Source organism: Pituophis catenifer, unplaced genomic scaffold (assembly GCF_029215685.1).
Source record: "Pituophis catenifer annectens isolate HBS135680 unplaced genomic scaffold, rPitCat1.0.hap2 SCAF_1, whole genome shotgun sequence".
NCBI classification, from domain to species: domain Eukaryota; kingdom Metazoa; phylum Chordata; class Lepidosauria; order Squamata; family Colubridae; genus Pituophis; species Pituophis catenifer.
In genome coordinates, this window is record NW_027256881.1 from 93,843,528 (window position 1) to 93,865,525 (window position 21,998).

At 38.1% G+C, this 21,998-nt stretch overlaps 1 protein-coding gene across 1 annotated transcript in view; it reads right to left on the minus strand.

Annotated features, from left to right (window-relative positions):
• The window catches only part of NKAIN2 (sodium/potassium transporting ATPase interacting 2), a 291,973-nt gene that overhangs the window by 116,448 nt on the left and 153,527 nt on the right, over positions 1 to 21,998 (minus strand). The window contains exon 4 of the mRNA XM_070952837.1: positions 12,657 to 12,857. Within this exon, the coding sequence (XP_070808938.1) occupies positions 12,657 to 12,857 (201 nt within the window). The remainder of the gene's footprint in view (positions 1 to 12,656; positions 12,858 to 21,998) is intronic.

A 21,998-nucleotide genomic window follows, 5' to 3' on the forward strand; every position in this document is an offset into this window, starting at 1 on the left:
AGAAGCAATGGGTGGAAACTAATCAAGGAGAGAAGCAATTTAGAACTAAGGATAAATTTCCTGACAGTTAGAACAATTAATCAGTGGAACAACTTGCCTCCAGAAGTTGTAAATGCTCCAACACTGGAAGTTTTTAAGAAGAGATAAAATAACCATTTGTCTGAAGTGCTGTAGAGTCTCCAGCCTAAGTAGGGGTTTGTACTAGAAGACCTCCAAGGTTCCTTCCAACTCTGTTATTCTGTTCTGTTCTGTTCTGTTCTGTTCCTATTCCTATTCAGCCAAGAGTATGCTGGCATATTACAAGAATAACAGAATTGGAATGGACCTTGGAAATTTAATCCAATCCTATTGCTCAAACAGGAAACCCTGTACCATTTCAGATAAATGGTTGTCAAATCTCTTCTTTAAAATGTCCAGTTGCCTCCACAACTTCTGGAGGCAAGCTGTTCCATTGATTACTTGTTCTAACTGTCAAGAAATTTTTCCTTAGTTCTAGGTTGCTTCTCTCCTTGATTAGAAGGATCTATTGCTTCTTATATTCCCTCCAATCTTTGGGTGGTTCAATATACAAAAGTAAGACTTCTTTTAATTTTTAATAGTACTTTAATTAAAAATTATAACCACAATGGCAAAAACTAGTACAAACTGGAAAAAAAGAAAAAAATAGAACACAGAGTTTTGACTCAGTAGGAAGGAGTAAAGAAAATTTCAAAGGATCGTGTTGATTATGACTGAGTTTGTTGAGAAACAGCATTAAGTCTCAGCAGACAAGACACAATAACCCTGAAAATGCAATTTATGATGTTTCTCTTCAGTCTGAAGATAAGGCCTCACTTCTTTTGGATTCCCTCAAGTAGCAGATATGATTGGAATGCTGTTGCTCAAGTTTTCCGTTTCTTCTTCCTAGATTTTATAAAAGCCCAGGCAGCACAGAAATTTATACTTCATCTTTCACAAAGTCCGAAGCTGGTCAACTACTTTGACTCTTTGTACCATGAGACTTCCAATTGTAGAAATGATTCCTAAATTCTCTAGTAACTCTGGTATCGTTCATGCTATACTTATTGCATATGTTTATATACTTTATACATTAAATCACTATTCTACTTTTCTTGAATTTACTAATGTTTATAGTAATTTAAATTTACTAATGTTTATAGTAATTTGAATTTACTAATGTTAATATAATGTTATAATATTTTGGAAGAATTAGCTTATTTAACGTAAACATTTATTGTTCTAAACTACTTTAAACTAGTATTTAAAGCTGATGAAGGGAATGTTCCTTTTGAAATAAAGAAACAACTTTTATCAGCTCCTAAAGGTTGGATAAATAGGATTACATAATCCCCAAATATGTGTAAACTAGACAAGCAATGTCATCATTTCAGAGATATTTCCTTATCCTAAACAGAAAACAGAATGACCATGGGTAGGCAAAAAAACAGAGGGAGCAGAAGCAATTTCCAAATTCTTGTCAGCTTCCCCCACCTTCTTTCTTTCTTTCTTTCCTTCCTTCCTTCCTTCCTTCCTTCCTTCCTTCCGCTACTTTGGCTTGTGGAGGTGTGTAAGAAGTGCTGTACAGTTAGGGAACTCTGCAGGAACTATGTAGGCCAAGAAGTGTGCAGGGTGTGTGTGTCCTTGCTTTCTATTTCCCCTTTTCTTCTGGTGCTGGTTAGGGAGGAGGGAAGGGGAGAGTCAGAGATTGTGAGAGTGTCTGGGAACTGTCACAGCACATTCAAAATAAGCATCACATGACTGCAGCTGCAGCAGCCCAGCAATGCTGTAGCAGCACTAGCAGCCACCCAGCAGCACTAAGGCACTCACAGCAGAGGTGGGATTCTACTGGTTCGGACCTGTTCAGGTGAACCAGTAGCTCCGACGATCAGTTGGGAGAGAACAGGTTCGCCCTGATGATCAGATGGGCCCACCCACCCGTGTTATTTTTCTGCCTTTATCTTTTCATCTGATTCACACAGCAGAGCAGATTGCTGTGCCTCAGCTGTGTTTCTCCTCCAAAGAGACGCGGAAGTGAAGATTTCTTCAAACTGGGCACGCACGAAGCGTGCAATCATCGAACCAGTTGTTAAACAGGGAGGATCCCCCCACTAACTCACAGGTTTCCCAAATTTCATTCCCTCAGGAATCATGGATCCCAGATTTGGAATGCATGCTGTAAGTTATCCCATTTGAGGTACCTTGGTTCAAAAATTGTTTTCTTATAATGTACCATTTCATCCAGTTTAAAGGTTATAGCGGGGGTCGGCAACCTTAAACACTCAAAGAGCCATTTGGACCCATTTCCCACAGAAAAGAAAATACCGGGAGCCACAAACCCTTCCTTGCCTGACTATTTCTTAAGTGGCCACAAAACTAGCATATGTAGTTGAATTAAACATTCTATTTTCTTCTGAAACTTTTATTTTCTTGGATTTATCCATGGTTGGCCTACCGGGGGATGAAAAACTCAATAAACGGCATGCTGGCAGGTGTCACACATTGGCGGTTGTGACGCCTATTTTGAGTGACAGGGAGCCGCAGCAGAGGGATGAAAGAGCCACATGTGGCTCCAGAGCCGCAGGTTGTTGACCCCTGGGTTACAGGAACAAGAGTTCAAATAGTATATAGCTACCCACACAAATGTTTATGTGTGTGTGTGTGTGTGTGCAATAAAGGTTTTTTTTTTTGCTAAAATTACATTCAAAGTTATTTTTGAATATGAGATACAGAAAATTATCATATATAAACTCTAAGCAAATGTAGTTGAAGAATATCTTTTTATATCCTAAATCTGTAATAAGGTGCAGTACTGTATGTATCCCAAACTATCCTTGGTGAAGAGCAGAGATAGATTTTTGAAGTAATTATTTTTTGGGAAAGTTTATGCATATGAATAGTATTAACTGTCTTGTAAACTATAATTGAGGGAAATCTTTGATCTACGGATTTCCAAGATTAATGACACAGTTTGTTCAGTTTTATACTTCAAACAGGTATTTAGTGAATTTTCTCTAAGAGAAGGAGAAATGCAGTACCTGTAACGAGGCTTATATCAAACAAACTAAAATTCTTAAATAAAATTGCAGTGACTCCAATTTCCCTCTAATGCGTTATAGGCCATAACAACTGGAATATCACACAACTAACTTTTTTTCAACCTTTCCAGCTTTAAAATGTGTGGACTTCAGCTCTGGGGAATTCTGGGAGTTGAAGTCCACATATTTTAAAGCTGTCAACAGCTTGAAAAACATCTCAGAGGGATACGGATTGAGATAGAAGAGATCTCATAGATTACCCGGTGGGAACACTGCTACTGTAAGAAATCTGTACCATAGAAAACACCGCTCATTGTTTAGAGAAACAGACAAAACATTTAAGGGGACAATCAGGCAGAATCAAGGTAATCCAATGTGCAGCAGACTAATTAAGAGTGTGGTTTGGAGAAGGGCATTCACAGAAAGGTCAATATGATGACTGCAACCAATTAATTGAAGCCCAATCTCTATTTTATAGTGTTGCTACACACATTAAAAGGAAGCATGACTTTTATTACATGGTTGTGGCTGCCATCTTGACTTTTAGTACCCCTACGGTGACACCCAGATTTTATTATATCTTAGCACTGTGATGGCGAACCTATGGCATGCATGCCCAAAGTGAAACCATGTCGCCTGGCATGCACGGCAGTACCCGTTCCTCTTCCAGGTTTCTGGTGCACATGCGCATGCGACAATCAGCTGGCCTTTGTGCTTGCATCAGAGCTGGTCTTCTATTTCCTGGCATGAACATGTGTACTGGCCAGCGGATCAGCGTGTGCGCATGCGTGTTAGTAATCTGAAGACTTGTCGACAGTAAAGCTGCCATCTTGATCTCTTTCTCCAGTCTTTCTCTGCTCATTCTAAACAGTTTGTGATGATATTAAGAGCCTTGGTGGCGCAGCAGACTAAACTGCTGTTAAGTAGCACCAGCTGCCTGCAATTACTGCAAGTTCAAATCTCAGCAGACTCAAGGTTGACTCAGCCTTCCATCCTTTCGAGGTAGGTAAAATGAGGACCTGGTTTGTGGGGGCGATAAGCTGACTTTGTATAAAAAAGAACACCGCTTTGGGGTGGGGGGGGCGAAAGCTCTACTAAGGAGGTATATTCAAAAGTATGAAGGCTATTGCTTAACGCATTGTAAGCCGCCCTGAATCTCCGGAGAAGAGCGGCATATAAATCGAACCAATAAATAAATAAGTAAATAAATAAATAAATATTTTAGGAGCTGAGTTAGCTAGTTGGTCAACTGAATAATAGATTTAAATGACAGAAAAAACACCAAACTCATGCCTTACACTTTTACTTCACTCCTGACAATCAGCAAATTACCTCCACATTCAGAGAGTGCCATCTTCTTCCTCTTGCACACACAGATATTAAATCATGTGTCCAAAATCTGCTACAAATATCTCTCAACTTCAGCTATATCATCAAAAATGTACAGATAGTCCTTGACTTATGACCATTCACTTAGCGTTACAACAGTGCTGAAAAAAATAACTATCAACCACTCCTTACAACCATTGCAGCATCAAAACCATTGCAGTCACATGATCAAAATTTGGGTGCTTGGCAACTGGCATGTATTTATGATAGTTGTAGCATCCTGGGGTGATGTGATTGCTATTTGTGTTCCTCTCAGGAGCTTTTGACAAGCAAGATCAATGGGAAGAACCAGATTCGCTTAATGACCACATGATTCTCTTAACAACCAAGGCAAAATGTCTTAATGGGTTAAATTGAACATAACTCACTTAACAACTGCATTATTTAGCTACAGTTCTAACTCCAATTGTTTTTCTAAGTTGAGGACTACCTACATGTGCAATATATGAACAATTCACCTGTTCTTAAACTTTATCTAGTTCTGTCCCCAAATATGAAAGTCACAGGCAGTTATAATTCAAAATCCTCCATACCAATTTGTGGTTAAACATAATTCAGTTTCCCTTTATTGAAATTTCTGCCTTTCTTGTACATTTCATTTCTTAGAGCCATATTTTTGGGGAAGATAGAAATACATTTTTCTGTGGAATGAGTTAGCTGAATTATCCCAAATGTTCTAGAGTAAATCAACTAACTTTGGAAGATCCAGAGGTATACTGACTCATTTCTGTATATCCCTACCTTTAACAGGTTTTAATTTGTATAGGCTTAAAGGTGTTGGGTGGAAATGAATAATTAAGAGGTCGAACAGAATTAAAATACAAAAGGCATAGAGAGTGATAATTACCTACTTGACAGGGGCCATTCACAAGACAGTTGTTAGGTGTGATATTCTGACATTACTGAGATAATTAACACATGTAGTATGATAAGATTCCTTTGCCTTTGTAGAGTGGAAGGAATCTCTTGTTGAATAGTTTCATCATGCAATTGTTGTTCTTTGCATTTATTTATTTTGTTCAGCGATAAAGTGCAAATGCTATGTATTCTTGAAACTATTAATAGTTAAATATTTATTTTTATTAAAGTTATAAACAACCTTTCTCAGACGTACAGCTTAATTAAGTGTAGTAAGATTGCTCAGAAAACAACTGCTCCAGTAAATTAATCCTGACTGGATTCAAATTAAAGCCCCACCACTGTGAAAGAGAATCTCAATTTATTCAGAAGTAATCTGCAGTTTATCAAATGATCCATAGAGTTGGAACAGACTTTGGAAGTCTGCTAGTCCAACCACCTGCCCAAGGAATAAGTATTTAGTGCAGGAAACAAATGACTGCCCAGTCTTTTCTTGAATGTCTCCAGTTATGGAGCATCCACAATTTCAGGAGGCAGGTTCTTCCATTGCTTAATAGCTTTTACAGTCAGGAAATTCCTCCTTAGCTCAAGTTTGGATCTCCCACTCTAAACCTTCCATCTGTTGGTTTTTGTCTTCCCTCAGGTTTCAGAGGAAATACATTTATTTATTTATTGGTTCAATTTATATGCTGCCCTTTTCTGGAGACTCAGAGCGGCTTACAATGCATTAAGCAATAGCCTTCATACTTTTGTATATATCTGCTTAGTAGGGCTTTCGCCCCCCCCAAGCGGTGTTCTTTTTTTATACAAAGTCATCTTATTGCCCCCACAAACAGGGTCCTCATTTTACCTACCTCGAAAGGATGGAAGGCTGAGTCAACCTTGAGCCTGGTGAGATTTGAACTTGCAGTAATTGCAGGCAGCTGGTGTTACTTAACAGTGCTTTAGTCTGCTGCGCCACCAAGGTTCTTCCCCGTGACATCCCTTCACAAAAATACTAACAAAAGCCTACCAAAAAATAAAACAAAAAAGAATAACATCCCAGGGAGGACAAGGATTCTCAGCAGACATTCAATACTGAATATCTGGCACAAGGGAAGAGAAGAAAACCAAAATATCCAAGACAGGCGGAACTTTCATGCCTCACTCACTTGGACAGAATGGATGGCAGGAATCCTGAAGCAGGGCACTTCAGAAAGGAGGGGATCATATCTAGAATAATTTATTTCATAGGAGAGGAAGAAGTGAAGAAAAATAAATAGCTGTGAAGTATAACTTGCAAGATTTCATTATTATAAAATAAAAATATGTCCAGCTACTTTTTTTGTTTGTATGTCAAGAGTTCTCTTGATTTCTTCTTTTCATGTAGAATAAAATATGTTTCTCCTCATTCTAGCAATCAAAACTCTATATTCCCAGTAATACCATTATAAATAGCTTAAATATGAACTTTTTTTAAAAAAAAGCATATTCCTTTCTTTTTGCATCAGATATCAAAGTTCAGTTTGAATCACAAGAAATATCTGAGGAGTTCAGATTTGCTTTATATAGTTATACATAAGTAGGAGGCACATTAGAATGTTGTGTTAAAAATAAAACACCACTACTGAATAGCAACAAAATATGAGGCATTAGTACTGAAAATAGAACCTGACAAATTACTTAAGTTAAATAATCTTATTTACATGAATAGCGATGCTCAGACGAAGGCTTTAATTTGATTCCATTTCTAAATGCAATATTTGTGATCATCTCACCTTCTCTCTCTTTAATGACAAGGTCAGACAATGGAGCTTAGAGGAGACCTGGAATCACATGGAGCTGTGGACATCTTCAAAACTAGTTGCTAGGTTGCCAGGCTGTTTGTTTTTTTCCTGAAGTTTTGCTATAATATGTCTCTTGGTTTCTCAAAATGTCCTTTTTTCCCTCTCACTTTGAAACAAGCATCTTTTTTCCCCCTAGGCTTGAGCATTTCTTCTGAATTTATCTAGGTAGGGTTTACAAGGTTACTTAACAGAGCTAGAGGTGTGAAGGGTGCTACTGCTAGAATAGCTGTTTTCTGTTGCCATCTTTTTGAAGATCCTGGGCTGTCTAAGATGAAAAAGTGGAAAGAAAAGATGATATTCACGATTTTCCCCTTTGGGATTAAACTGAAGTGCTGAATGTCAGGACAGATTCAGACCACGGAAGAGAGGATAGTACAGTAACAGACAAGACATCCAGACAGCCACTTCATAATTAACTAAGTTCAACTTCACTCCTGAGAATTTCTCATCTTTGTAGTAAATTTCAACAGCAAATTCTCTTTCATGAATGGAGATTAGATAGAAAAAAAATTGCAGAAATTTTCCCTCCTGCATGGCATGAATATTTATAGTGTAACTAAGCTGGGGCCTATAAATGCTTGCAAAGCTGATAGCCCCATCTACTTACTTATTTACCACCAGCTGTGAGCAATTTCTCAGTGGTTTACAATCATATAATATCTACACATAAAAGCAGCTATACATACAGAAATAAGAACCATGGCGCTACATAATCTCATAACCGTTAGAACTGAAATGCCCTGCAGAAGGCTTCAGTTTTCAAAGCCCTTCTAAATGACTCAAAGGAGGTGAAATCAAAATTTGCTGAGAAGAGGCTTTTTCATAAGATGGATCCAGAACAATAAAGCACTCCCTTCAGATACTCCCCAGGTACCCTACACTTTCCCACCTGGGATAATTATATTGGATAGATGGGTTCTGTCTGGAAAAGGTGGTCCTAGGAGCCAAAACAGCTCTTTAAATTATATTCAGAAGCCTACTGGAAACCAATGCATTATGTGCCTCTAATAACTCTCACCTGCCCACCTGCCATCCACTGTATTCAGCCGCAACTGAAGTTTTTGGATGGTTTTCAAAGACAGGCTCATGAAAAGCAAATGATGATAACATGTAGGATTCTGTTCCAGATAGGGCAGTAACTAGTTCTTGCTCCAGATAGGGCTATGATTGTTACATAAGCTAGTTTGCCCAATGCCCCCCTAGCCACAGCCTTGCTGTAGTTGTGATTCCAAAAGAATTCCCAAGTTGCAGACCTGCTCCTTTGTAGGCATGCCACCTCATTCATGGTTAAAATCAGAGATGACAGAGAACCAAGTGGTTTCTAAACACACAGCAGCTTCATATTTCTAGAGACAATCTCAGCCTCAGTTTTGTCCCATCTAGGTCCATGTAGACTCTAGATACTGGGTCAAGAGTTTCATTGGCTCGCCAGCCTGGTCTGGAATGGAGATATACAGTTGTATAACATTTCATTCTACACCAACATATGACTTCCTCTGACAGTAAACAACAGGTGAAAACAAACCAAATCCCGAGGTACATTGCAAGGGAATGTTCATCTGTCCAATCTCTCATTTCCATTAGCTCTAATTGGAACTGCACACCTAGAAGAATGGAACAACTGCAGAACAGTGCCTCTGATTTCCATCACTTATGGATTGCAACATACCAGAATTCATGATTCAGAAATTCAAATGGACTAGAAGGGCATGTAAGACCCAGGAAAAGTCATCCACCGTAACATCATTTTTTTCCCTGTCCCATCTCTAGGCCTGAATCTTGACTGAAGACAGTCCAAGTGATCTCCTTTTCTAAGGCACTCTGTAACTTAGAACCATATCTTGAAGATAATGGCATAAAGCAGCCGAGTTCACAGAAGGCTTCTTAAGAAAGAGCCACAATACCACTTCCTTCTGGGTGCAGCTGATTACTTCTTTGGTATTCATATCACCCAACCCCATGAAATAACCAGGAGAGCATAGATCCAATTCACAGGTGGCAGAGCATACCCTTGCCACAGCATTCGTTGAGGCCAAAATGAATTCTAGAACAGTGCCCTCCAACTTTTGAGCACTAGGGACCAGTTCCGTGGAAAAAGGTTCTTCTGTAGGTGGGAGGGGGCGTGGTTTTGCATGCTTTCTGCATACTGCAGATGGAGCTTTGTTTGTTTGCATGGACCAGTTGCTGGCATGCCGCAGACTGCCAGTCCATGGACCAGGGGTTGGGGGCCCCTGTTCTAGAACACTGTGCAAAACAGTGATCACTTCAGAGGGTGGGGATTATTTGGACATCTTTCAAACACTGTCCATGAAGAATCTTGAGTGATTAGAAGTCCATTGCTACTAGGTTCTTATCAAGAACTCCTAACGAGAGAAAGTGAGCAAGGCAGGTAAGGAAGAAAGAAGGAATTTTTTGGGAAAGATATTTGGAATTGTTTAGAAAAGACTCAAACAATTATTGTAGCTTATGCTCCCTTAGTACAATACACAAAACTAGATAACATCAGGAATTGCAATTATGGAAATAGAAAGAACATTGCATTAGATACTACTAGATGACATTAGTGGTTGGTCCATGTAAAAGATTTACTAATGGAATGAGTGGGGTATGAGTTGCCAATGTTTATAAAGTTTGTGAATTTCCTTTAAAATGTAAAATGTAAAAAGTAGAAATGTTGGCTTTGAATATTTAGTTACACCTGACCAATAAGTGCTATCAATTCTAGCTGTGATCAATAGTAGGACCAGCCCATGGAAACTGTCTATGTCAGGCAGGTAAACTAGAACCACACTTTATTAATAAATGCTATAGAAACAAATCATGAAGTCCTGACTGTGAAGTCCTTTCCCTTCCTCTATAACCCAAGGAATTCGGGCAGAGCCAATGTGAGTGTATTTGTTTTTGTTGTTGTTATTGTTCCTCATTTTCTGGGCTTAAAGCCTGTTTTTCTAACTCTTGCTACATAGGTTTCCCAAGGTTATATCTGTGGCTTTCTACACACACTGCCTACAGAGAATAAAATGAATAAAATATGAATCTGATATATGTAAAATCCCAGGCTGTATCCCTGGCATATTCAGGTAAGACTGAGGAGGACTTCTACCTGAAACTTTATGACTCCATTGTTAGTCCATATGGAAATCAGCTCTATAGACTAATACCATGGCTCATTAGTAAAATGTACTGTACTTTTTATGGATGCAACTTTTAAAATAAGGGCTCTGGTTTTATAATTTGAGAAACAATCCCTCAGAAATTAAGTAATAGTAATGTGAATATTGTGTGAATATGAAGCAGGAGCCAAGTAAATGTCTACTCAATGTAGATTATGTATACTATTAGATTTCAACATAAAGGGAAAAGCTCTAGGTCAGTGATGGCTAACCTTTTCTGGACCGAGTGCCCAAAGCACCCCCGAACCCCCAAAATACAAAGTGTGCAAAGGGCCCCATGCAGGTGCCCCACCCCCACATGCATCCTGGCCCTTGTGCATGCGCGGCAGAGACTCGACAACCAGCTGGCCAGTGGAGGCGCGCACGCATGTGCGGCAGAGCTGAACTGGGTGATGGCTCGCATTCCTACAGAGAGGGCGCTGCGTGCCACTTGTGGCATGCGTGCCATAGGTTCACTATCATGGCTCTAGGTATAAATTCAGCTCATGTTCTTGTGAAATTCACACATATTTCATAGGCATATGGGAAACAACAATATTGTTTCACCAAGCTACTTCTTGTTCTATGTCTATGTGTTAGAGAAAGAGAGAAAGAGAGCTCTATAATGCGGTAACATGATATTGTATTTCATTCCTTTTAATCAGAGTTGTGATTTATTATTAAATTACAGCTCAACTCACTGATTTATATATTCTCCAATACTTGGACATATTTGTGCAAATATATCTCTTTTCTGTTCTGTTTTCCAAGAATCACTTTTGGGGAAATAGTCTATAGTAATATTTACCTACTCTGTTTTTCAGTACTTGGTGCAATGTTTTTTCTAGTTTACAGTATATAAATTTTCAGAAAAAAATAGGTGATTAATTTAAGATCGTAGTTCTGCTTCCATAAGCATGCTCTGCAGAATGTAAAATGGCTGTGGTTTAATGCTTTTAAGGTTATTATATCAGGTGAAGAATTAAATATTAAATATTGTGCCTGCTTTTTATGGTATATAGAAAGATATGCGAGTATTTCTTTCTTCTAAAACTCCAGTTTTAAACTCTGAATATGGGCTTAGACTTTCCTGGCAGATTTGTTCCTGAAAATAAAAATTAATTGTACTAGATCAAAAATGGAATAATGAATCTAGAGAAAACAGGGTGATTTTACAGAAGCTCATTTGATATATATTTCAGGTTTCTTGATTTTTAGAAATCTCAATTAATAATCTATTCACTTCTAAAGCACAATTTACACAATTATTGTGGGTTTCCATAGGGAGTTCTTCTTGTAATAAAAAAGCCTTACTGATTTTTTTTTAAAAAATCTCTTATTTATTTATGAATTTATATATTCATATATTAATGCTTTTTTATTGAGCATATATATATTCATATTTTAATACTTTTCTATTGATCATCCATGTAAATATAATGAATAAATAAAGTTCTGGATAAAGAAGAAAACACTGGAACAGCATATGTACAACTAAGTATTGTAGTATAATTCTAAACTTGTGGAATTATTCCAATGAATATAGACTAAGTCTTGTTGCTCCATCAAATAGTACAACTGAAGAACTATCCATATTTCTGCAGTTTTTAATAAAAAGATGGTAGCTTGCTCAATCATACACCTTGCATTTATCCCTAAATGCTTCTCACAAAACATTGAAATTCTGATGCTCGCATCTGAAACTATAGCTTGCAAATGTTCTGTAGAACACCACATGATTTTGTGTCTTCTAGATTCACACAATTCTAGAGATCATTCTTTAAAAATGTTATGTGGTTCAAAGTACCGTATTTTTTGGAGTATAAGACACACCAGAGTATAAGACGCACCTACCTTTTTTGGGAGGAAAAGAAGAAAAAGGAATCTGCCTCTGCCTCTGAGCAATTTTGCCTCCTTGCAGCAAACAGCAAACAGCCTTCTTTACTTTCGTTTTTGTTTTCAGCATAGCTTGATTAGCACAAGGAAAAAAAAAAATCTGCTCCAGCAATTTACCTCTTTGCAGCAAGCAAAATAGCTTTGCTGGGCAAAATAGCTGACAGCAAATCAGCTGAGAGCCGGGAGGCCTATCCAATCAACTTGTGCTAATTAGATTGTGCTGAAGCTGAAAGGAGCTGTTTTTTCTTGCTGTTTGCTTGCAAGGAGGTAACTGCTGCGAGGCACAGGCCAAAGGGTGGGGGGCAGTGGGTGGGCGGGGCAACATTCAGTGTATAAAACGCACCTAAATTTTTACCCCCTTTTAGGGAGGAAAAAGGTGCGTCTTATACTCCGAAAAATACGTAAATATATTTAAAAAGAGTATTGCAATTTTTGTATTCTCTTGGGTTGAGATACCTCATATAAGAAGACAATGAAAGAAGAAATAATGGGATACTTACTGCAAAAAAGATTTGTAGAGCACTGTGAGCCACTTCTATATATTGATATTCAAGAACGCACCCTGACACAGTGATGTAGCGATGGTCTTCTGGGGCCCAATCTGGGGCTGGAGTCACAGATGTCACTGTGCAGCCTGGGCCATTTTCCATCCACCAAGACCGGTGCATTGAAATATTGAAGGTCAGAATAAGATCTGTTTCCTGTCAAAGGGAAAAGTCAATAAACCATCAGGTGAAGTTTAGTTTGAACGATGGCGTTACTTTAAAAAAACAAACAAACACACACAACTTAAAATTGTCTCCACTCAGTTTTAAAATTAAAATTTGCAACTGGACTTGTAATTTGTGACACAATATTTCAGTTTTTATGACATCATTCTGCTTCCACAAATAAGAGAGTGGTGATTCTGCCACCATCAGTTTAAAAGAAGCCACCTGTGAAAAGAAAAGAAGCCACCTGTGAAAAGGAATCCAAGTGTTCAGTCAAGCAAGAAAATCAAACCTTTTGTGTGAAACAGCTGCTCAGAATCCAATCATCCCCACAGATTGGTTTTACAGTTCCATTAATTTTTATTATCAATATTGAGCTACCTAATGAAGATTTTGAAACCAAAGATACTTATGTCTGATGGAAGAGAATCATTATATTCCACAATAACAACTTCATATTAACTGTTGAATATGAAAGTGGTAATGTCATGGTTTGGGGATAGAGGTAGTCTTCGACTTATGAACGCAATTGAGCCCAACATTTCTGTTCTGATGAGACGCTTGTTAAGTGAATTTGCCCATTTTACAACCTTTCTTGCCACAGTTGTTAAGTGATTCATTGTAGTTGTTAAGTTAGTAACACGGTTGTTAAATGAGTCTGGCTTCCCCACTGACTTTGCTTGTCAGAAGGGTGTAAAAGGTGATCATGTGGCCCAGGGACACTGCAATTGTCATAAATATGAGTCAGTTGCCAAACATCTGAATTTTGATTATGTGACCATAGGGATGATGCTAAGGTTGTAAGTATGAAAAATGGTCATCGGTCTTTTTTTTTTTTTCAGTGCCATTGTAACGGTCACTAAATGAATTGCTGTGAGTTGAGGACTACTTGTATTTTGTGGCCTCAGTATTGGGTTACTTACCATCACTGAAGTAAGCAGAAATTTTTGCTTTACATCAGGCCATCCATCCCTTAGCACAAAACATGGTATGCAGAGGTGGGCTACTGCCGGTTTGGACCGGTTCGCCCGTATCAGTAGTTCCAACCACCAGCTGGGCCCGCCCACCTGCCCTGGTGCTATCCCGTCCTATATCTCTCACTCTCTGGTTCGCTCGCCCCACCCACACAGCCAAGCTGATTTCTGCGCCTCGCCCATTCTACTCACCGTGGCTGCCCGAGAAGGTGTGCTGGAAGCCGCACACATGAAATTGCCGTGTGTTTGAAGCTGCACACAAGCGCAGAAGGCGCACTCACATTTTTGGTTCTGCAGTAGGCGAACCAGTTGTTAAATTAGATGAAGCCCACCTCTGATGTATCATGTTTTGGAATGGCCAAATGAATGTTAGACTGAAACCGCATAGACATGTAGCACTATCTGATATCACTTGGAAACCCTCAGATATTCCTGAAGTCAGCATGAAGGAATGAGCCAAAATGCTTACATAGGAACATAGGAGGTTGGTCACCAGATGGCGGAAGCATTTGGTTGCAGTTATTGCCACTGATATTACTGAAAAGGATAGTTCCTTTTTTACATTCGTGCCTCATACTCACTGGATTGTTTTGCTTATGAAATAAATGAAACAAGTACTAAATATTGGTGTTATTTATTCATTCAATTTATTATTTATTATCTCTCACTTGAAGCTCCGATAAGATACAGTACAGAGTTATACAAAAATTCAGAAGATCAAAAAGACACAAATATATTTTCAGAGAACTGTACATTGGAACAGCCAGTTAATTGCCATATATTTGATTGTTCTCATTGATTATTGATTGATTGATTGTTCTCATTGATTATTCAAAGCCTGTAAATAACCAATAAGGCAATCTACTGGTTTATATAGCTATACCATAGCTACTTTATATAGCTATACCATATTATGGTTTAATGTGGTGATAAACTACTGCATAAATACTATAATTATATATAATGTTTTCATAAAGCTCTTAACTAAATTACCTTTTCAAAATTTCTTAAGAAATGACAATTCTCATCCAGTGAGGTCCTCTTAATACTGTAGCTTATAAGTGACTAAAGAATAAGAATGGAGAAATGTGAAGTAGAATTCAGGTAGTCCTGGTTTAGTAACCACAGTAGGGACTGGCAGTTTGGGGGTGAAGTAAAGCAGTCACTAAGAGATACTGCAACTGTGCTTATGATCTTATGTCAGCTTTCTGTTTGCTTTACAGACTTGCAGATGATAAAAATATTAGGATCGGTCATAAAATTACTGTTTCATCAATGAAAAGAGATTCTCAGTCATCCAGGTCAGGGCTGTCCCAAAGGTGCTTTTTCAGGAGGCAAATGGACTTTCTTGTTTTTTCTTTGAAGATGTTTTGCTTCTCATCCAAGAAGCTTCTTCAGCTCTGACAGGATAGTGGGGAATGGAAGGATTTATATTCCTCGCAGACAGCTGGTTATTTGCATCCTTTTAGAGCATTGTTGAAGCACTTGGAGGTTTATCTGTGTCCTCAGGGTCACCTGAGTAGTGCTCCTGGTTCCTGTAGTCTGCAATTTTTTTCTCTGGAAATCCATTCCTACTCCTACACCATTCAAAGGGTGTTCATCCCAAATTGTATAGATAAAAGTTTGTAGAAGTAAAAGTCTGTTTCATCACTGTTGGAACTTCAAATGGTCTTTAATAAGGGAGCTGCTAAACAAGGACTACCTGTACTTCAAAAATCTGCATTGGCTTTAAAGTGTGTCTATGTATGTATGAATAATTTACAGTAGATTTAGAGATGAATTTTAATACGATCATTTTTGCAGGTTATTCAGGATTATCCCATCAAATTGTTAAATGGGCAATGAATGGCCAAAGTAGTTCACTATAAATCTAAATGTAAAACATTTTGGAGTTAAGTATTACAGCTCAATATATGCTCTAGGAAGATCATAATTGACTGACCAGAAAAAGGACCTTGAGGTCATATCGTAAGGTGATGAAAATTCCAATTTATTCCATGCTAGGCATCATACTGGTGTGGTGAGTATACTTTGGCTACAGTGTAGTGTTCTATTATTCTGTATTGTTATATTGAGTATACACAGAGAGAGAGATAGATAGAAAGAAAGAAAGAGAGAGAGAGAGTAAGTGTAAATAGGTAAATAACCTTTTAGAGATCACAACCACAGAGAAAACTATGCTTTTCAACAGATGTCACAAAAATAAAACGATGAAGACTACTTCATTTTACCTCTCATTATTTTTGGTTACAATCAGTCAAGCTCTTAATTTTACATGCCACAATTAATTTAATAATATGAAACTAATGCTGTTGCGTTTTAATTGAAATTAAGCATTTGGCAGGATGACGTCTAAATACGATTGGGATTCAGGTTGATATATGTTCCCTTTGAAGACACCTGAGGCAGAAAAAGAAAACCCTCCCCTTGTTATCTTCCTTAAAATCCACAAAATAAAAATCTTTTACCCCAGGAGGGGGGAAGCAAAAATAAAATGTACTGTAACAAAATTGTAAACTACAGAATTCCTGGCCCACTTTATATGCTGTTCTAGAGGCTTAACAAGGCAGAAGGCTAACTGCTACTATGTTTCCCTGAAGATAAGACCCTGTCTTATATTTTTTTGAACCCCGAAATAAGCCTTATTTTTGGGGCCTTATTTTCGGGGAGGTCTTATTATTTTGGGGCACATGGAGCAAGACGGGGCTCCTCTTGCCATCTTACTTGATTTCCAGCTTTGTATCCCTAACCCTAACCAGAGGAAATGGCAGGGACCGGCTGCGCATGTGGTTAAATATTTTTGGGGAGGGCTTATTTTCGGGGGGGGGGGGATTATTTTAGCACATGCTCTCAAAAGCCTGATTGGGCTTATTATTGGGGGATGTCTTATTTTCAGGGAAACAGGGTAGTTACCGTGATAAGTATAGAAAAAAGGAAAGAAATATAGGTTGGATAAACTACGGTATTGCTCCAGAACTTTCATGAAGTCAATCCAATTCCTATTTGTAAGATTTAATGCAGTTCAGCAGTGTTATAGGGCAGTCGTATGCATATCTACTAAGATATTAGTCCTAAACCTAACCAAGGTGTGAGATCCACTCTTAATAGTCTGATAAGAGATACAGTTCAACAGCTGAGCAAAGAAAATCTGTCACAAACAGTGCTACACTTAAATTATTTAAATTATCTACCTCTATTATCTAAACAAAAACTAAACACATTCAACATGGTCATTGGCTGCTTGGCTCCATGCACTTCACATCTGTGTCAGTTTATATGTGAAATATCTTAACAACCAAGATGGCCAATTACTCTGTGGTGTACTCCTTTTTATAAATAATTGATTAACAGTGAATAAATAATTTATAGAGGCTATGAGGATATTAACAATAAAATGTGTCCCACAGAAATCTGTAGTTCATGAGTTCTTTAGGTCTGACTTAGAGCTCAGCCTTGCTGAGATTCAAAGCTGCAAATGGGAAGTTCTTAAGAATGAGGGCAAATATACGTGTCCCAGAATAATGTTGCAAGATCGAATCTGGGTCGGTCACCGGAACCAGAGGTTTACTTTTTTGAGCTTTAGAACTGGTGCTGGAGTCCATCTTAAGAAGTCTTCATAAAAAAGAAGATGTCCTTTCATTGAGCATATAATTTTGACTCTAAAGGGGGAAAAAAACCCTAAAAGACATAGAATGATGCCTCACCTAAAGAATGGTGAAAATTTAGCACTTGCCCTTCATTCCCACCGACCAGTTCGTTCTCACAGGAAGGGACTACTCAGGGTACCGTCAGTCAAATTATGTCAACTGGCGACTCCCAGGGGGAGGGCCTTCTCTGTGGGGGCTCCAACCCTTTGGAATGAACTGCCCCCTGAGATACGGAATATCCCTGATCTCCGTGCTTTCCGCCGTGCCCTCAAGACCCTGATGTTCCAACAGGCGGGGCTAAACATACGAACATGTGAATGATTTTTTAAATGTTATCTAATTCTGGGTTTTATTTAATTGACCAAACTAAGTAATAATTTTAATTAGCAATTTTATGATGTTTGTGTGTCTATATTTTTCTTGACTGTACACCGCCTTGAGTCCTACGGGAGAAAGGCGGTATAGAAATATAATAAATAAATAAATAAATAAATAAATAAATAAATAAATAAATAAATTCCATTAGGACAAAAAGGAAGTTGTTTGTATCCTTCATGTGAACCAACTCCCTGTCAGTGAAGTGTTTTTGGCAGTAGAATAAATGGGAGATTAGGCAATATCACTGCTATTCATGTCATAGCTGATGGTGCGCTTGTAGCTGTCCCCACAAAGGAAGAGCAGGATGATAGGATTCTGCAGGAAGTGATTGAAACAGCCCAATGGGAGAATGTTAAATTAACCCAGATAAGATCCCGTTTAAAATGAATGAAGTTAGGCATCTGGGACATACATTTTCATCAAAAAGCATTAAGCCAAATGATAGTAAAGTTCAAGCTATAGTTAATTATTGCATTACAAGATAAAGAAAGGTTAACAGATAATTTGGGGGAGGGTCAGATTGAACTGACAGCAACCTCTGCTTGATAATGTCATGTTGCAATGGTCTTGGGGATATGGCAATACATTGACATTTCTGAAAAATTTACTGGACAACAAAGATCTTATTTTCTGAATACTTTTGGGTGTATCTTATAGATTTTTGGCTGTGAATCACAAAAATAACCTGTAATTTAACCTATCATGTATCATTTTATAGAAATCTTCTGTTTTTGTGATTTCTTTTTATATAATGTATGTTTTAAGTTTAGTAATTTAGCAAAGTTTACTCATTTTAATTTTACTAATTACTAATACCCATTAGAATGGTGTTTTTTTATTGAGTCATCAGTGTTAAGTTTCAAGGCTGTCTTGTCACACAATGGCAATGTATACTCTTCAGTAACTGTTGGCCATGCTGAACAAATGAAAGAAATATACAAAAACATGGAATTGCTGTTGAAGCACATCCAGTACACCAAGTACAACTGGAATATCTATGGAAATCTAAAAATAGTGACTCTGCTACTTGGATATGTCAAGTAGATGTACCAAGTACTGTCATTACATTTGCAAATGGGACAGCCATGCAAGAAAGTCATACTACATTAAAACAAAATGGCCAGTCAGAAAGAATTTGGTCCTAGGACAGAAAAACCACTTGTTGACCCGACAACTTCTTACAGTGTACAAGACCATGCAGTGAAACATGTTACCGAAAATTCATTTTCTGCCTTCACGCTTGGACTTCTTTCCCAACAATCTAGGTGCAATCAGTGATGAACATGGTGAAAGTTTTCACTAGGTCATTGCCACAATGGAAAAATGGTATCATGGAATCCATCAATGCTGGCTAACTACTGTTGGACACTTCAGCAAGATGTATCAGACATGGAATACAAACAAAAATCAGCAGCAAGCACTTAGTCCTGTTGAACCCATGCAGAGCATGGAAAATATTATACAATTAAATACATTATAGTCATATATAGTTAATTTCATATTTCTCAAGATTTTTATGTAATACAGTTATTTGAAATTACCATATTTTTTGCACTATAAGATGCACTCCCCCCCCCCAAACTGGGTGGAAATGTCTGTGTATCTTATAGAGTGAATATTGCGGTGGGGAGGAAGGGGGTTGGTACGCCACCATTCACTGCCACCGGGGAACGCTGGAGCCTTCGCTGCCGAGCAGCTGATTGGCGGTTGGATCGGCCTTCCAGAATAACGCTGATCAGCTGTTCTAGGCAGCGGAGATCGGTGCCTCCTATTGCCGCTGCCATTGGCCATCACCCATTGGCCACCACCTGTTTGCTGCTGTCGTCTGGCGGTGAATGGGTGGCGGCAGCAAATGGGTGGCGGTGATCGGCAGCGAACGACAGCGGCAAATGAGCAGCAGCACTTGGTAGAGAATGGGCAGTGGTGAACAGGCAACGACAATTCGCGGCGAAGGCGAACAGGCGGCAGCGAAGGTGAACGGGCGGCAGTGAACAGCGGTGGCAATAGGCTGTGATAGGCAGTAGCGGTGATCTCCAATGCCTAGAACAGCTGATCAGTGGTATTTCGGGACGCCAATCCAACTGCCAATCAGCTGCTTGGCAACAAAGGCTCCAGCATTCCCCGGCGGAGGCATGAGACATGGAGGAGGCAGGCTGTTTGCTGTTTGCTGTTTGCTGCAAGGACACTAGCCAGATGAATATCAGATGGATGCTGGGAGGCAGAGGCAGATTTTTTTTCCTCCTCTAAAGTTAATGTGCATTTTATAGTCCAGAGCATCTTATAGTGTGAAAAATATGGTATGTTAGTCTTCAGTTTAAAGGGGTCTAATAACCACTAAACATTTTTCAGGAAGCAAAACTTTTGAAAAGAAAATGTCCACTGTATTATGTACAGGACCTCTTTTGAAGTTATATGACGCAAATAAGACAATTATTCAAGTAGATGCATCTCAGAATGAGATCTCAGAATGAGTTGGGGCTTGCCTTTTACAAGCGGATGTTCATATGTATTAAAAATTTTGGCCAACACAACAGAATAATGCTGCAGTAAGAAAAAGTTATTATTGTCTTTGCTTCTAAGAGATTTCATCAGTGTATTTAAATCTTAAAACTTAAATGTTAAAAAAATTACAAATGGATCAGAAGCCACAAGGCAACTTCTGTAAATTTCACTGGCAAATAGTAGGATAATTGCAATGCTTTCAGTTAGAAAAATGCAATGTACAGATAGTCCTCCAGCATGTTTCTAGTGAACAACTGCTGATTGTAGATTTATTTTCTATAGAAGCATTGCTAAATATTGAATTATTGAATGACATTGTTACAGTTGGCAAAGTAGCTTACTGTGTACATTTTATATCTAAGGCAGGAGTAGATTTGTTGATGCAGCTATCATAAAGTCAATGTCTGGAATTATAGTCCTTATCTGGTTTTGTTCATTCTGGGTGGCCATGATGGACAAAGCAACTAGAAGTTATTCTGCAATTATATTGGTGCATGAAGCTATGATCTTCACAGGATGGTCTCTTGAAGACAGGGTAAGATTACTATACTTAGTCATACAAGAGTAGACATGCTTAGTCTCCTTCATAAACCATTATCAAAGTACTCAAAGAACAAAATAAGAAGTTTTTGTACTGGCCAAAATGATACAACTAAGAGTGTCAATTTAACCGAAAGGTGCAAGATTTATAAAGAATAGAGGTTGATGTTAACGAAAATAATTTACAGCATTTAATTTATAAGCCATTTCATCAGAAAAGCAGCTCAAGACTGCACACTAAAATGTTAAAAAGGAAGGAAGGAAGGAAGGAAGGAAGGAAGGAAGGAAGGAAAGAAGAAAGGAAGGAAGGAAGGAAGGAAGGAGGGAGGGAGGGAGGGAGGGAGGGAGGGAGAAAAGAAGGAAGATCGTGTCAAGGAAATGAAAAAGCATTAAAATATCACATATTTCCAGCAGATTTATTAAGATACTCTAACCCAAGACTTGCTATGAGTGTCAATTTTTTACAGGTTTCTTAAAAGATAACAGAGAGAAATCAGAAGACATTGGGGGACACTAGACAAAGCATAAAGGGAGGCAAGTGATGCCACATCCTTCATGATGTCATCATACAATACATATTACACAACATAACTCTTTTGTGTCATGATTGACTGACACAAATTGCCTAGTTACATCAGGTAGTATATATCCGGAGCCCATTTTTGCTGGCAGAGCACTAGGACAACCACAAGAGTCCCCGACATGAGTGACTTTTACATGGCATCTTTGTTTTCCTTAATATAACTTTATTAATTTTCAAAAAAGATACAAAGTTAAAAGATAAATAAACAAAAAAGATTTTAAAAAAAGAAAAAGCTAGGAAAGAGTGAAAGTGTAAAAAAGAAATGGAAAAACGAGAAATAAAAATAGAAAAAGAATGAATCACAACATTTTTGGTGTCAACATAAATAAAAAAACAGCTTAAATTCTTACTCTAAGATTAACGTTTGTCTAAATTATTTCCCATATCATCAAATCCCAAAATCAATTTTCATTTCTTTCAGTTTATCTCAGAGTTCAAAAATGTTTTCCAAGTACAAATAAAATTTGTCAAAGTTTTTTCTCTAATCAAGGCTGCCAATTTCACCATT